Genomic DNA, 14,718 nt, shown 5'->3' with positions numbered 1-14,718 from the left:
TCAGCCCAGTAACTCAATCCCTCAGGGAGGCTGGATGTGTCTATGAATCTTCTATGACTTTGCCTTCGTCAAGTTGTGCTAATCATCCCAGTATTGTGTACTGTCTTACTCTTTCCTTGAGTTCTTTTCTCCTTATTTCTAAAACTTTTAAGATGGCTAGTGTTGGAATTGACTGGATGGCAATGAGTTTTTTTTTTTGTTTGTTTAGTGATGAAAAGAGAAGGAGCCCTGGTGGCACAGCAATTAATCACTTGGCTGCCAACCCAAAGTTGGCAGTTCAAACCCACCAGCCGCTCTGCAGGAGAAAGATGTGGCAGTCTGCTTCCGTAAAGATTCACAGCCTTGGAAACCCTATGGGGCAGTTCTATCTGGCCTACAGGGTCACTATGAGTCAGAATTGACTCAATGGCAAGAGGTCTGGCTGTTTGTTTTTTTTTTTTTTTCCATTGATGAAAAGAAGGGTGGCTCACTTTGCTTTAGTACCAATGCTACAACTCTGAAGGCAACTCTTTCTCTAAAAAAAAAAAAAAGGTGGCTAAATTCTGATTTTGTTTTTCTGTAGCAAAATATAAACACTATTGAAAAATTTAATGGAATTAGTGTAGTGCCTTTGGTTATCTTACATTGACTGACCTATCTGATCATATCATCTTAGCAAAAGAATTTTATAATCAACCTGTTTGCAATACAAGTCAAATAAGAGTCCATTTCCACCCCCACCCCCATGTTAAACTGTTAATAGCCTCAAAGGTTGGATAGCACTAAAAGTAAACACCAAAAAAGCCAAAAATAAAAAGAACTTTCCCTGGTGGCAAAAGGGAAAGAAATGTCTCTTATTCATTTGCTTTCAGCATTTCCTTTGGAAAACTTGTAAATCTTTTGTCTCTTTGAGATACATGTAAATCTTTTTAAAACCTCAATAAGCCTCTTGCCAGTTTTACGTCCCAGGAGTATCTCCCTTGGGACCCTAAAGCCATCTCTTTGAAATGGCTCCATCAAAGAGAATGGTGCTGTGCCTCCCTGTCTCAGTAGGAATTTAGGTGCCTGACTTCAAATTTTAACTTTCTGTTTGTTATAAATATTCTAGAAGTTTTATTTTTCCTTTGGAAAAAGACAAGTAACATGTATATAACAGACTGTACCTGCATGGCTATGGGAAATGGTGAGACTGCTGTCTTTGTAACTTCTTTAAAAGATTGGTTATAATGTGCATCACAGTGTGGTCTACTGTTTAGTTGATAATAAAACCTTTGCACTCTTTTCTACATTTTTTGGAGAGGATTTGCTGGGTTGACAGGAGATTTCATTTTTAATTATTTCCTCAACATTAGTAGTGCTACAAAAAAAAAAAAAAATTTTTTTTTTTTTTTTTTTTAGGTTTTACCTTGAAAAATTCTTTTATATTAGATGTTTGTTTTGGGCTGTAATTATTAGAGTGGTGGTTAAGAGAATGAGCTTTGGGTCAGAATGATTGGCTAAAGATCTGATTTTTATCCAAGTCCTTCCAAGTGCTACTTCTGTGATATGGGCAAGTTACCTAACATTCCCCAAAATGTTTCCACGTATAGATACTGACGAAGTTCCTAACTAAAAAAAAAAAAAAAAATTAAGAATAATTAGATTTTTAAAGTTCCAAACTTAAACACCGAAAACAAATTATTTCTTCAAAATTCAGCAGAAAATATACCAGGGATTACTTCTGAATCATAATTTCAAAGAGCAATAGTGATAATGCTCCCACTATTTCATGTTTAGTACTTATGTTTTTATGATTTGGAATCAACTCAATGGCAACAGGTTTGGTTTTTTTCATTTACTTATGTCTTTAGCTACCATCTACTTGGCCCCAACTCATGGCAACTCCCAGCACAACAGAGCGAAACACTGCCCAGTTCTGTGCTAGTCTCACGATCAACTGTGGATAACACAATGTTCTGTTGTGACTGGCTGATTTTTGAAGGTAGAGTTCTAGGTCTTTCTTCCTAGTCCATCTTAATCTGGAAGCTCTGCTGAAACCTCTTCTGCATCAAGGCAACATGTGAGCCACCAATGACAGTACACGTGATGGCTGCACGTGAGGTGCACTTGCTAAGAATCAAACCTGGTCTCTTTCATGGAAGGCAAGATTTCTGCCACTGAACTACCACTGCCTCTTGGTACTTACAGTATATTGAAACTGTCTTACAGAAGGCTCCCTTATCTGTGGAGGATATGTTCCAAGACCTCCCATGGATGTTTGAAACCGCAGATAGTACTGAACGCTGTATCTACGATGATTTGTCCTATACATACATATCTATGATAAAGCCTAATTTATAAAGCAGGCATAGGAAGAGATTAACAACAACAATGAATAATAAAATAGAACAATTATAACAATACACTGCAATAAAAGTTATATGAATGACAGAGTGGGATGGCGTGAGATTTCATCATGCTATGTACTCATTTAACATTTTGGAACTGGAGGTAACTGAAACCATGAAAATTGAAACCACGGATAAGGGGGGGCTACTGTATTTATTTTTTCATTGTCTTCCTTCCCTCATGTAATCTCCATGAGGGCAGGGGGCCTTTCTATTCAGTTTACTGCTATTTAACTCTGGTGCTCAGAGTACCAAGCGAAATACTAGCTGAACGAATGAATGTAGCTGTTCCAAACCTTCCTACTTCTTTTCTTTTTAATTCTATTTTCTTTCCCCACTAACATTTGGTTCTCAATTTAACTCAATATGTAATTCCTGGATGCCCATAATACTTTCATTTCACTGTGGTACGTTTTGTCAGAGGAGGGAGGAAATGCACTGTCACTGAAAGCTAAAACAACATATACAAATACAACTGATATAATACATTTAACTATACGAACTCATAAAGTTTTCAAAATATTTCATCCCAATGTTCCTTAAACTACTTCCTCAACTCCCATTCCCTTGAATCAGAGTACACATAAATAACCTTCAGACAACACCATCACCATTTGAGGATCAACTTTTTGAAACTCCCCTGAGCACCTGCTTTTCAAAGTCAGGAAAGGTACGAGTGGTGGATAGAAATGGCTCGTTCCATTCATTGTGGTACTTCTGGTTTTAAAATATGGTAAGGCTATATATTATTCAGGTTATGACCACCATAAACAAAAATTGGGGGCTTATCACTCCTAGTTTCAATGACACACTCCTTCATGACTTCCAAAGATGATTTTCTAGCTAAATTCTTTGCACTTTATTGCATCAGGCAACTATTTTTTCCTTGTTCTCATTTAAGATGAACGTATAGCCTCATCCAATACCATGGCGACTTCTTTTGAACTGTGGAGCCAGAAATATCCCCTTTTTACTGTCATTTCCCCCATCAGCCTCATAATGCTAAACCTAAGCCACTACAAGATTGCATGAGGTAAGATGACAGGCAATAAAAATAAACAACAAAATGTAATACCCTAATAAAGATGTAAAAGATATAATTACTTGATGTTTTTCTTAAGGGCTTTTTCCAGTTTCTTCACTTGTTGTTTATAAAGTCTTAATTCATGCTGTGTGGGCCTGCAGAAAACAAATCATGTTGAATCCATTCAATTTACTGAAAAATATTATAAAGATATTTAATAATAAATAATATAGCATACCTTGTTACTTGTCAGAAATACTCTTATTAAAATTCTTAAAATATTTCATGACTACTAGTAAAGGTATTTACTGGCCATTTGGATTTCTTCTGTGTATTCCTTGTTAAAAACTTTACTTAGCTTTGTTGTTGTTAATCTATTACTTGTTTTTATAGTGAAATATTTCAAATACACAGAATAGAGAATACTATACTAAATACTAGTCTATCTACCATCTAGCTTTATCAAATTTTAACGTTAACGCATTTGCTTCAAATCTTTTTTTAAACCTAAAACATTACAAGCGTACTTAAAACTCCATGTGTCCCTCATTAATTTCATTCCTCTTCCTCCCATACCACAGTAACCACTATCCTGATGTCAGTGTTCACTATGTTCATGCATGTTTTAAAGCTTTTATATGACCAGGAATTTACATATTATTGTGTAGCATAAGTTCCAATCTTCTCTCCACTAAAGTCACCACTGTTTTATCACAGAGCTTAGGACAGTACCTAAATTACAATAGGTATTCAACAAATATTTGTTCAATTATAAAGCCTAGACAATGCCCATTCCTTATTACTTACAACATGTAGAAGGTCATTCTTTTGTGACCATACACTGAACTGTGTTCCCCAAAAAGATATGCTGAAGTCCTAACTCCTGTATCTGTGGAGGTGACCTTTTTTGGAAATAGGTTCTTTCTTTAAAGATGTTATCAGTTAAGTCAATGAAGTCATACAAAAGCAGGATGGGTCCTAATCCCTTTGGAGTGGGGTCTTATAAATGGGAGGCCAGACATGGAGATAGAGTCACAAAGAGGGAAGGTACCATATGAAGATAGTCTACAAACCAAGGAATGTTAAGAGATGCTTGGGGGCTATCATAAACTTGAAAAGGAAGGAACTTCCCCTTGAGTAGACAGAGTACTGGCCTGGCCAACACCCTGAATTTGGACTCCTCGCCTCCAGAACTGTGAGACAAAAAAATTTCTGTTCTTTAAAGCCACCTACTTTGCGGTATTTTGTCACGGCAGCCCTAGGAAACTAAGACAGCTGTATATAAATAAATAAATAAATATTTCTGTTATGTGGCAACTTTTTACTTTTCCTTTCCTCTTATACTACAGGGATTAAACAAGAAGACTTTCTAAATAGTTTAGAATGAGAAAAGTGTTGGTAAAAGAGTGAATCTACTCTGAGTTCCCACCTAGTTCCATCTTCCTAAACGTGGACACCTATTTCCTTACTTCCCTTGCCTATGTATGTGTTCTTGTTTCTTCCACCACATATTCACAGAAGACAACTGGCTAAAGTGAGTATGTGCGCATGAGATTCTCAAGATTAGTTTAATAGTAAAGTGGCTAGAATGATCCACTTAACATTACAAATTCCAGTGTGTGATTACTTTTAAAAGGATAAAGAAAAATTGCTTAAGTTCCTCTCACCTGGTTTCCAAATCTTTTTGGAGGTTCAGCTTTTCACTTAAAAGTACATCAATCCTGGATTTCGATTCCTGGAGTTGATTCTGTAATGACTGCAACAGATTTCACAGAAAAAATAGTTAACTTTCCTAGGAGTTATTACTTTATAAGAGAGTATTTTTCAGTCATGCAGTTCCCATACCATTAGGAGGCCTTTATAACTTGGTGAGGCATCCAGGCTTGTATGGTCTTTTTCTTCTTCTGACTGACTTTCATCTTCTTTCCATAGTCTATAAAAAGATATATGTGGTACACTTCTTATGAAAAATCTATCTTCAAAGGAAAAAAAAAACCTTACAATAATAAAACACAAACCTTGAAAACATTATACTATGTAAAAGAAGCAGTCATAGGTATTCCATTTATATGAAATAGCTAGAATAGGCAAATCCATACAGGCAGAAAGTAAATTAGTGGTAGATTAGGTTGGGGGATGAAGGGATAGGGAGGAAATGAGGAATGACTGCTAATAGGTGCAGGGTTTCTAACTGGGGTGATGAAAATGTTCTAAAATTGACTGTAGTGATGGTGGTACAACTCTGTGAACAAATTAAAAACCACTAAACTGTACACTTTAGGAAGGTGAATTTTATGGTATGTGAATTATATCTCAACAAAGCTGTCATTTTTAAAAAGCTGTTTAGTTCCAACAGGACAGCTTGAAGAGCTCCACTGGCCCCCGCCCCTAGTGAAAACGTTAAAAGAAAAAAGAACCATTTAAATGTAAAGCCTTTAGAAATGGCCCTAAGGATAAACAGCAAATGAAGAAACATTTATTTAAGGAAATCTATGAAAATTCAGTTAGAAAGGTAACAGTCAGTGGTATTTGAACTAAGACTGCTCCTTCCTTGCCCCCTCCCAACTCCAGGCTGATACAATCAAAAACATGGGGATCCCTCTTCTACCAGACTGCAGTAGGAGAGTTTTTTTCCAGGAGGAACAGAACTTCAGCACTTCTCATTCTACCCCAGTTACCTGTTTATGAGGCTACGTCTTGAGCAAGTGCTGCTGAGAGGTGGGAGCTCCCTTCTTCTACCCAACACCCAGTCATGGGCAGAGGTTGTATCTTGGACATGGTATGCTGAGAACACAGGGGCCCCAACTTTCCTTGCCCTGGCTCATGAGGTAGTAGCTTTATGCAGAGAGGCAAGCAAAGAGGACCTCAGGCTGCTAGGCTGCTTCCTCCCCCTCTCTATCTAGTGCTTAGCTCCTATAGTAGGAGTATCACTCAGAGTGAAGCTTGTTATTGTCCCCACCCACAGCTCTAGAGCCCTGTCAGGGATTTTGCTTCGGGGGAGAAGCAGGCCATAAAACAGCTACAAATCTCTTCTCAAAGGAACTGCCCCCATTTGCAATACAGAATGAAAAATTTCAAGCCTAAGCTCTCAAGAACAGTGGAGGTTGTGGTAAAAGACAATTTGGAAGAGATTCCTGGATTTAATGAAGGGACAGCCTAGAATAAAAAAAAAAAATTTTTTTTTTTTTCAATTTTGCAGGAGAGAACCAGGGAATAAGACAGCTGGGAGAAGTCCTTCTGGGGTCAGAACAAATATTAAATGCTGCCCTCAGAAACTATTCCTTCAAAGGAGCCACAATACAATTGGATTCATTTGTGGAACAACTTACACTCCTGGAAATTGTTGAAACAAAACAACCAGTCACCATTTAGTGGGGCTGAACAAATGTGGTGAGGAAAGAAGAGGAAGAGAGCCTTACTGATATATCACTATAATTCCAGGGTGACTGTGGGAATATCCAAAGCTGCACCTCCTGAAGAGAAATATTAGAGGCTTAACACTGTTGGGAGGAAATAGACTCTACCACTAAAATAATTCCAGTCAGTTACTAAGAAAATAAAGAACCAAATAACAATAACAAGCCACGGAGGAAGGGGGAGGGAGAAGTCTCTACAGGTGCTACAATATATTATTTAAAATGTCCAGTCTAACAAAAATTTATAAGCATACAAAGAAATCGAAAAGTATGACTCGTACACTAGAAAAGAAGCAGACAACAAAAACTGCCTGTGAGAGGGGCCAGATGTTGAATTTGATAAAGACTTCAAAGTAGCCACTATAAACATGTTCACAGAAGGAACATTAATAAGTGTCCTAACATACACGTAAAATACTAGAAGGCAAGAAGACAGAGAAAGGAGCAGAAAAATTATTCAAAGGAAAAATAGCAGAAAACTTATCAAATTTATTGAAAAACAATAACCTATACATCCAGGAAGTTCAACAAACGCCAAGCAGGATAAACACAAGAGATTCACAAACAGACACATGATTTAGTAAAAATGCTAAAAGTCAAAGACAAGGAGAAAATCTTGAAGGCAACAAGTGAAAATGACTTGTCGCTGACAAGGGAAACCCAATGATTAACAGCTGACTTCTCAGAAGAAACCATGGCAGCTGGGGGAGGGGAGAGGAGCAGCTGGATAACATATTCAAAGTACTCAAAAATAAAAACAAAACTGTCAACCAAGAACCCTGTATCCAGCAAAGCTATCTTTCAAAACTGAAGGTAAAATAAAGATTTTCCTAGAAAACAAAAACTGAGAGAAGCAGACCCACCTTACAAAACATGCAAAAGGAAGTTGTTCAGGCTAGAAGCCAGTGATTCCAGACAGAAATCTGAATTCACACAAGAAAACAGAGCACAGGTAAATTATATGATGATAAAACACACTATAGATGCATTTTTTTCTCCTTCCTTCCTTCTTCCCTTAACTAATTTAAAAAGCAATTGCAATTTAATGGATAGAACTGACATTCCAATTTTCACCAAGTGTGCTGAATCCATTCAATGGGGAAAGAAGAATCTCTTTAATAAATGGTACTGGAAAAACTAGATTTCCATATGCAAAAGAGTGAAGCAGGATCCAAACCTCGTACCACATATAAAAGCGAATTCAAAATGGATCAAGAACCTAAATGTGTGAACTAAAACCATAAAACTCTCAGAAGAAAACACAGGGGTATGCTACAGGGCCTAGCTTTTAACCACAGATTCTCAGGTATGACATCAAAAGTACAAGCAGCAAAAGACAAAACAGATAAATAACACTTCGTAAAAATTAAACACTTTTGTTCATCAAAGGAGTTTATTAACAAAGTGAAGAGACAATCCACAGTTCAAGAGAAAAATTTTGGGAGCCATATATCTAATAAGTGTTTAATATACAAAATATGTAAAGAATTCCTACAACATCAAAAAGACAAACAACCAAATTAAAAAATGGGCAAAGGATTTGAATAGATATTTCACCAAAGGGGATCTACAAATGACCAACAATCACATAGAAAGATGCTCAACATCATTAGGAAGGTGCAAATCAAAACCACAATGAGATATTGCCTCACCCCCACTAGAATGGCTGTGATTTTTTTTTAAAAAAGGAAAATAACAGGTGTTGAAGAAGTGGAGAAACTGGAACCCTTATTCATTGCTGGTGAGGATGCAAAATGGTGTATACCTGCTGTGGAAAACAGTTTGGTGGTTTCTCAAAAAATTGAACATAGAATTACCATATGACCCAGAAATCCTAATCCTGGGTATATATCCAAAAGAACTGAAAGCAGCAACTCGTAGCACTATTCACAATAGCCAAAAGATGGAAACAACCTAAATGTTCATCAAATAATAAATGTATAAACAAAATGTGGCATATATATATATATATATATATACACACACACAATGGTATATTACTCACCTTAAAGAGAAATGAAGTACTGATACAGGCTATAACATGGATGAACCCTGAAAACATTATACTGTGTGAAATAAATCAGTCACAAAAGAATACTGTATGATCTTTTATATGAAATAGGCAACTGTAGAGAGACCAAAGATTATGACTAGTTACCAGGGCTGGGAGAGAGGGAAACTGTTAGGGAGCACTGAGATTATGTTAATGATGATAGAATAATTTGAAAAAGGATAGTAATAATGGTATACAACATGATGAACATAATCAATGTCAATGAATTATACATGTAAATATTTAATTACATATGTAGAAAAAGAAAAAAGTAATTTTATAAAATAATATGTACATAATATATTTTGGGGTCTATAATATTTATTTATTTATTTATTTTGTGTAGAAACGTGTCTGTCAGTTTGTCATACTGTGGGGGTTTGTGCGTTGCTGTGATGCTGGAAGCTATGCCACTGATATTCAGACACCAGCAGGGTCACCCATGGAGGACAGGTTTCAGCTGAGCTTCCAGACTAAGACAGACTAGGAAGAAGGACCCAGCAGTCTACTTCTGAAAAGCATTAGCCAGTGGAAACCTTATGAATAGCAGCAGAACATTGTATGATATAGTGCTGGAAGATGAGCCCCTCAGGTTGGAAGGCACTCAAAAGGATGACTGGGGAAGAGCTGCCTCCTCAAAGTGGAGTTGACCTTAGTGACATGGATGGAGTAAAGCTTTCGGGACCTTCATTTGCTGATGTGGTGCAACTCAAAATGAGAAAAAACAGCTGCAAACATCCAATAATAATTGGAACCTGGAATGTATGAAGTAAGAATCTAGGAAAATTGGAAATTGTCAAAAATGAAATGGAATGCATAAGCTTCAATATCCTAGGCATTAGTGAGCTGAAATGGACTGGTATTGGCCATTTTGAATCAGTCAATCATATAGTCTACTTTCCTGGGAACGACAACTCGAAGAGGAATGGTGTTGCATTCATCGTCAAAAAGAACATTTCAAGATCTATCCTGAAGTACAACACTGTCAGTGATAGGATAATATCCATACACCTACAAGGAAGATCAGTTAATACAGCTATTATTCAAATTTATACACCAACCACTAGGGCCAAAGATGAAGAAATAGATGATTTTTATCAGCTGCTGTAGTCTGAAATTGATCAAACATGCAATCAAGATGCATTGATAATTACAGGCAATTGGAATACGGAAGTTCGAAACAAAGAAGGATTGGTAGTTGGAAAATATGGTCTCACTGACAGAAACAATGCTGGAGATCGAATGATAGAATTTTGCAAGACCAACGATGTCTTCATTGCAAATACTTTCTTTTACAAACATAAACGGTGACTATACACATGGACCTCGCCAGATGGAACACACAGAAATCAAATTGACTATATCTGTGGAGAGAAACGATGGAAAAGTTCAATATCATCAGTCAGAACAAGGCCAGGGGCTGACCGTGGAACAGACCATCAATTGCTCATATGCATGTTCAAGCTGAAACTGAAGAAAATCAGAACAAGTCCACGAGAGCCAAAATATGACCTTGAGTATAACCCACCTAAATTTAGGGACCATCTGAAGAAAAGATTTGACACATTGAACACTAGTGACTGAAGACCAGACAAGTGTGGAATGACATCAAGGACATCATGCATGAAGAAAGCAAGAAGTCATTGAAAAGACAGGAAAGAAAGAAAAGACTGAGATGGATGTCATAGGAGACTCTGACACTTGCTCTTGAGCATCGAGCAGCTAAAGCAAAAGGAAGAATTGATGAAGTGAAAGAACTGAACAGAAGATTTCCAAGGGTGTCTCGAGAAGACAAAGTAAAGTATTAAAATGACATGTGCAAAGACCTGGGGATGGAAAACCAAAAGGAAAGAACATGCTCGATGTTTCTCAAGGTGAAAGAACTGAAGAAAAAATTCAAGCCTTGAGTTGCAATAGTGAAGGATTCCATGGGGAAAATATTAAACAGTGCAGGAAATGTCAAAAGGAGATGGAAGGAATACACAGAGTCATTATACCAAAAAGAATTAGTTGATGTTCAACCATTTCAAGAGGTGGCATATGATCGGGAACAGATGATACTGAAGGAAGAAGTCCAAGCTGCTCTGAAGGCATTGGCAAAAAACAAGGCTCCAGGAATTGATGGAATATCAATTGAGATGTTTCAACAAACAGATGCAGCGCTGGAGGTGCTCACTCGTCTATGCCAAGAAATACGGAAGACAGCTTCCTGGCCAACTGACTGGAAGAGATCCACATTTAAGCCTATTCCCAAGAAAGGTGATCCAAACGAATGTGGAAATTATAGGACAATATCATTAATATCACATGCAAGCAAAAGTGTCTACAGCAGAATATCGACAGGGAACTGCTAGAAATTCAGGCCAGTTTCAGAAGAGGATGTGGAACCAGGGATATCATTGCTGATGTCAGATGGATCCTGGCTGAAAGCAGAGAATACCAGAAGGATGTTTACCTGCGTTTTATTGACTATGCAAAGGCATTCGACTGTGTGGATCGTAACAAACCATGGATAACATTGCGAAGAATGGGAATTCCAGAACACTTAATTATGCTAATGAGGAACCTTTAGATAGATCAAGAGGCAGTTGTTTGGACAGAACAAGGGGATACTGATTGGTTTAAAGTCAGGAAAGGTGTGCGTCAGGGTTGTATTCTTTCACCATACCTATTTAATCTGTATGCTGAGCAAATAATATGAGAAGCTGGACTATATGAAGAAGAACGGGGCATCAGGATTGGAGGAAGACTCATTAACAACCTGCGTTATGCAGATGACACAATCTTGCTTGCTGAAAGTGAAGAGGACTTGAAGCACTTACTAATGAAGATCAAAGACCACAGCCTTCAGTATGATTGCCACCTCAACATAAAGAAAACAAAAATCCTCACAACTGGACCAATGAGCAACATCATGATAAACGGAGAAAAGATTGAAATTGTCAAGGATTTCATTTTGCTTGGATCCACAATCAACAGCCATGGAAGCAGCAGTCAAGAAATCAAAAGACGCATTGCACTGGGTAAATCTGCTGTAAAGGACCTCTTTAAAGTGTTGAAGAGCAAAGATGTCACCCTGAAGACTAAGGTGCACCTGACCCAAGCCATGGTATTTTCAATCACATCACATGTGTGTGAAAGCTGGACAATGAATAAGGAAGACCGAAGAAGAGTTGACGCCTTTGAATTGTGGTGCTGGCGTAGAATATTGAATATATCATGCATGGACTGCCAAGAGAACGGACAGATCTGTCTTGGAGGAGGTACAACCAGAATGCTCCTTGGAAGCAAGGATGGCGAGACTGCATCTTACATACTTTGGAAATGTTGTCAGGAGGGATCAGGCCCAGCCTGGAGAAGGACATCATGCTTGGCAGAGTACAGGGTCAGCGGAAGAGAGGAAGACCGTCAACGAGGTGGACTGACACAGTGGCTGCAACAATAAGGTCAAGCATAACAACGATTGTAAGGATGGCTCAGGACGGGGCACTGTTTCGTTCTGTTGTGCATAGGGTCGCTATGAGTCGGAGCCGACTCGACGGCACCTAACAACAATAACAATTTCACTCAGCATAATGCCATCCAGATTCCTCCATGTTATGAAATGTTTCACGGATTCATTACTGTTCTTTATTGATGCATAGACTTCCACTGTGTGAATATACCATAATTTATTTATCCATTTATCCATTGACGGGCACCTTGGTTACTTCCATCTTTTTGCTATTGTACACAGCACTGCAATGAACATGGGTGTGCATATATCTGGTCGTGTAAAGGCTCTTACTGTTCGTGTAAAGGCTCGTATTTCTTTAACCCTAACCCTTATATTTCTAGCTTCTGAAGGAAGTGCCGAATCGATTTCCAAAGTGGTTGTACCATTTTACATTCCCACCAGCAGTGTATACCCCAGAAAGTGTTCCAATTTCTCCACAGCCTCTCCAACATTTACTGTTTTGTTTTTTGGATTAATGCCAACCTTGTTCGAATGAGATGAAATCTCATAGTAGTTTTGATTTGCATTTCTCTAATGGCTAATGACCGTGAGCATTTCCTCATGTATCTGTTAGCTACCTGAATGTCTTCTTTAATGAAGTGTCTGTTCATATCTTTTGTCCATTTTTTAATTGGGTGATTTGTCATTTTGCAGTTGAGTTTTTGCAGTATCATATAGATTTTAGAGATCAGGTGCTGATCGGAAATGTCATAGCTAAAAACTTTTTCCTAGTCTGTAGGTAGTTTTTTTTACTCTTTTGGTGAAGTCTTTGGATGAGCATAGGCGTTTGATTTTTAGGAGCTCCCAGCTATCTAATTTTTCTTCTGCATTGTTAGTAATGTTTTGTATATTATTTATGCCATGTATTAGGGCTCCTAATGTTGTCCCCATTTTTTCTTCCATGATCTCTATCATTTCAGATTTTATATTTAGGTGTTTGATCCATTTTGAGTTCATTTTTGTCCATGGAGTGAGGTAAGGGTCTTGTTTCATTTTTTTTTGCAGATGGATATCCAGTTATGCCAGCACCATTTGTTAAAAAGACTGTCTTTTCCCCATTTAACTGTTTTGGGGGCTTTGTCAAATATCAACTGCTCATATGTGGAGGGATTTATCTCCAGATTCTCAATTCTGTTCCATGGGTCTATGTATCTGTTATTATACCAGTACTAGGCTGTTTTGACTACTGTGGCAGTGGAATAGGTTCTAAAATCGGGTAGAGTAAGGCCTTCCAGTTTGTTCTTCTTTTTCAGTAATGCTTTACTTATCCGGGTCCTCTTTCCTTTCTGTATGAAGTTGATTTGTTTCTCCAACTCATTAAAGAATGCCATTGGAATTTGGATCGGAATTACATTAAATGTACAGATCATTTTTGGTAGAACAGACATTTTTATAATGTTAAGTCTTCCCATCCATCAGCAAGGTATGTTCTTCCACTTATGTAGGTCTCTTTTGGTTTCTTGCAGAAGTGTACCATAGTTTTCTTTGTATAAGTCTTTTACATCTCTGGTAAGATTTATTCCTAAGTATTTTATCTTCTTGGGGGCTACTGTAAATGGTATTGATTTGGTGATTTCCTCTTCAATGTTCTTTTTGTTGGTGTAGAGGAATTCAACTGATTGTGGTATATTAATTTTTATCCCAATACTCTGCTGAACTCTTCTACTAGTTTCAGTAGTTTTCTTGAGGATTCCTTAGGATTTTCTGTACATAAGATCATGTCATCTATAAATAGAGATACTTTTACTTCTTCCTTGCCAATCTGGATGCCCTTTATTTCTTTATCTAGCCTAATTGCTCTGGCTAGGACTTCCAGCACAATGTTGAATAAGAGTGGTGATAAAGGGATCCTTGTCTGGTTCCCGATCTCAAGGGGAATGCTTTCAGGGTTCTCCATTTAGGATGATGTTGAGTGTTGGCTTTGTATAAATGCCTTTTATTATGTTAAGGAATTTTCCTTCAATTCCTATTTTGCTGAGAGTTTTTATTGTGAATGGGTGTTGAACTTTGTCAAATGCCTTTTCTGCATCAATTGATAAAATTATGTGATTCTCATCTTTTATTTATGTGATGGATTACATTGTTTTTCTAATGTTGAACCATCCCTGCATATGTGGTATGAATCCCACATGGTCATGGTGAATTTTTTTTTGATATGTTGTTGAATTATTTTGGCTAGAATTTAGTTTAGGATTTTTGCATCTAAGTTCATGAGGGATATAGGTCTGTAATTTTCTTTTTTTGTGGTGCCTTTACCTGGTTTTGGTATCAGGGATATGCTGGCTTCATAAATGAGTTTGGTAGTATTCCGTTCTTTTCTATGCTCTGAAATACCTTTAGTAGTAGTAGTGTTAACTCTTCTC

The 14,718-nt window shown here is 37.4% G+C and overlaps 1 protein-coding gene across 6 annotated transcripts in view; it reads right to left on the bottom strand.

Annotated features, from left to right (window-relative positions):
- The window catches only part of CEP70 (centrosomal protein 70), a 138,313-nt gene that overhangs the window by 47,417 nt on the left and 76,178 nt on the right, over nt 1-14,718 (bottom strand). For all 6 annotated transcript variants that reach the window (XM_003419965.4, XM_064277250.1, XM_010599486.3 and 3 more), the window contains 3 exons: nt 5,236-5,323; nt 5,058-5,146; nt 3,471-3,545 (listed from right to left, as the gene is read on the bottom strand). In XM_003419965.4, coding sequence (XP_003420013.1) covers nt 3,471-3,545; nt 5,058-5,146; nt 5,236-5,323 — 252 coding nt within the window. The remainder of the gene's footprint in view (nt 1-3,470; nt 3,546-5,057; nt 5,147-5,235; nt 5,324-14,718) is intronic.

This window comes from Loxodonta africana, chromosome 26 (assembly GCF_030014295.1).
Source record: "Loxodonta africana isolate mLoxAfr1 chromosome 26, mLoxAfr1.hap2, whole genome shotgun sequence".
Taxonomy (NCBI): domain Eukaryota; kingdom Metazoa; phylum Chordata; class Mammalia; order Proboscidea; family Elephantidae; genus Loxodonta; species Loxodonta africana.
This window is presented reverse-complemented; position numbering and strand designations above follow the sequence as displayed.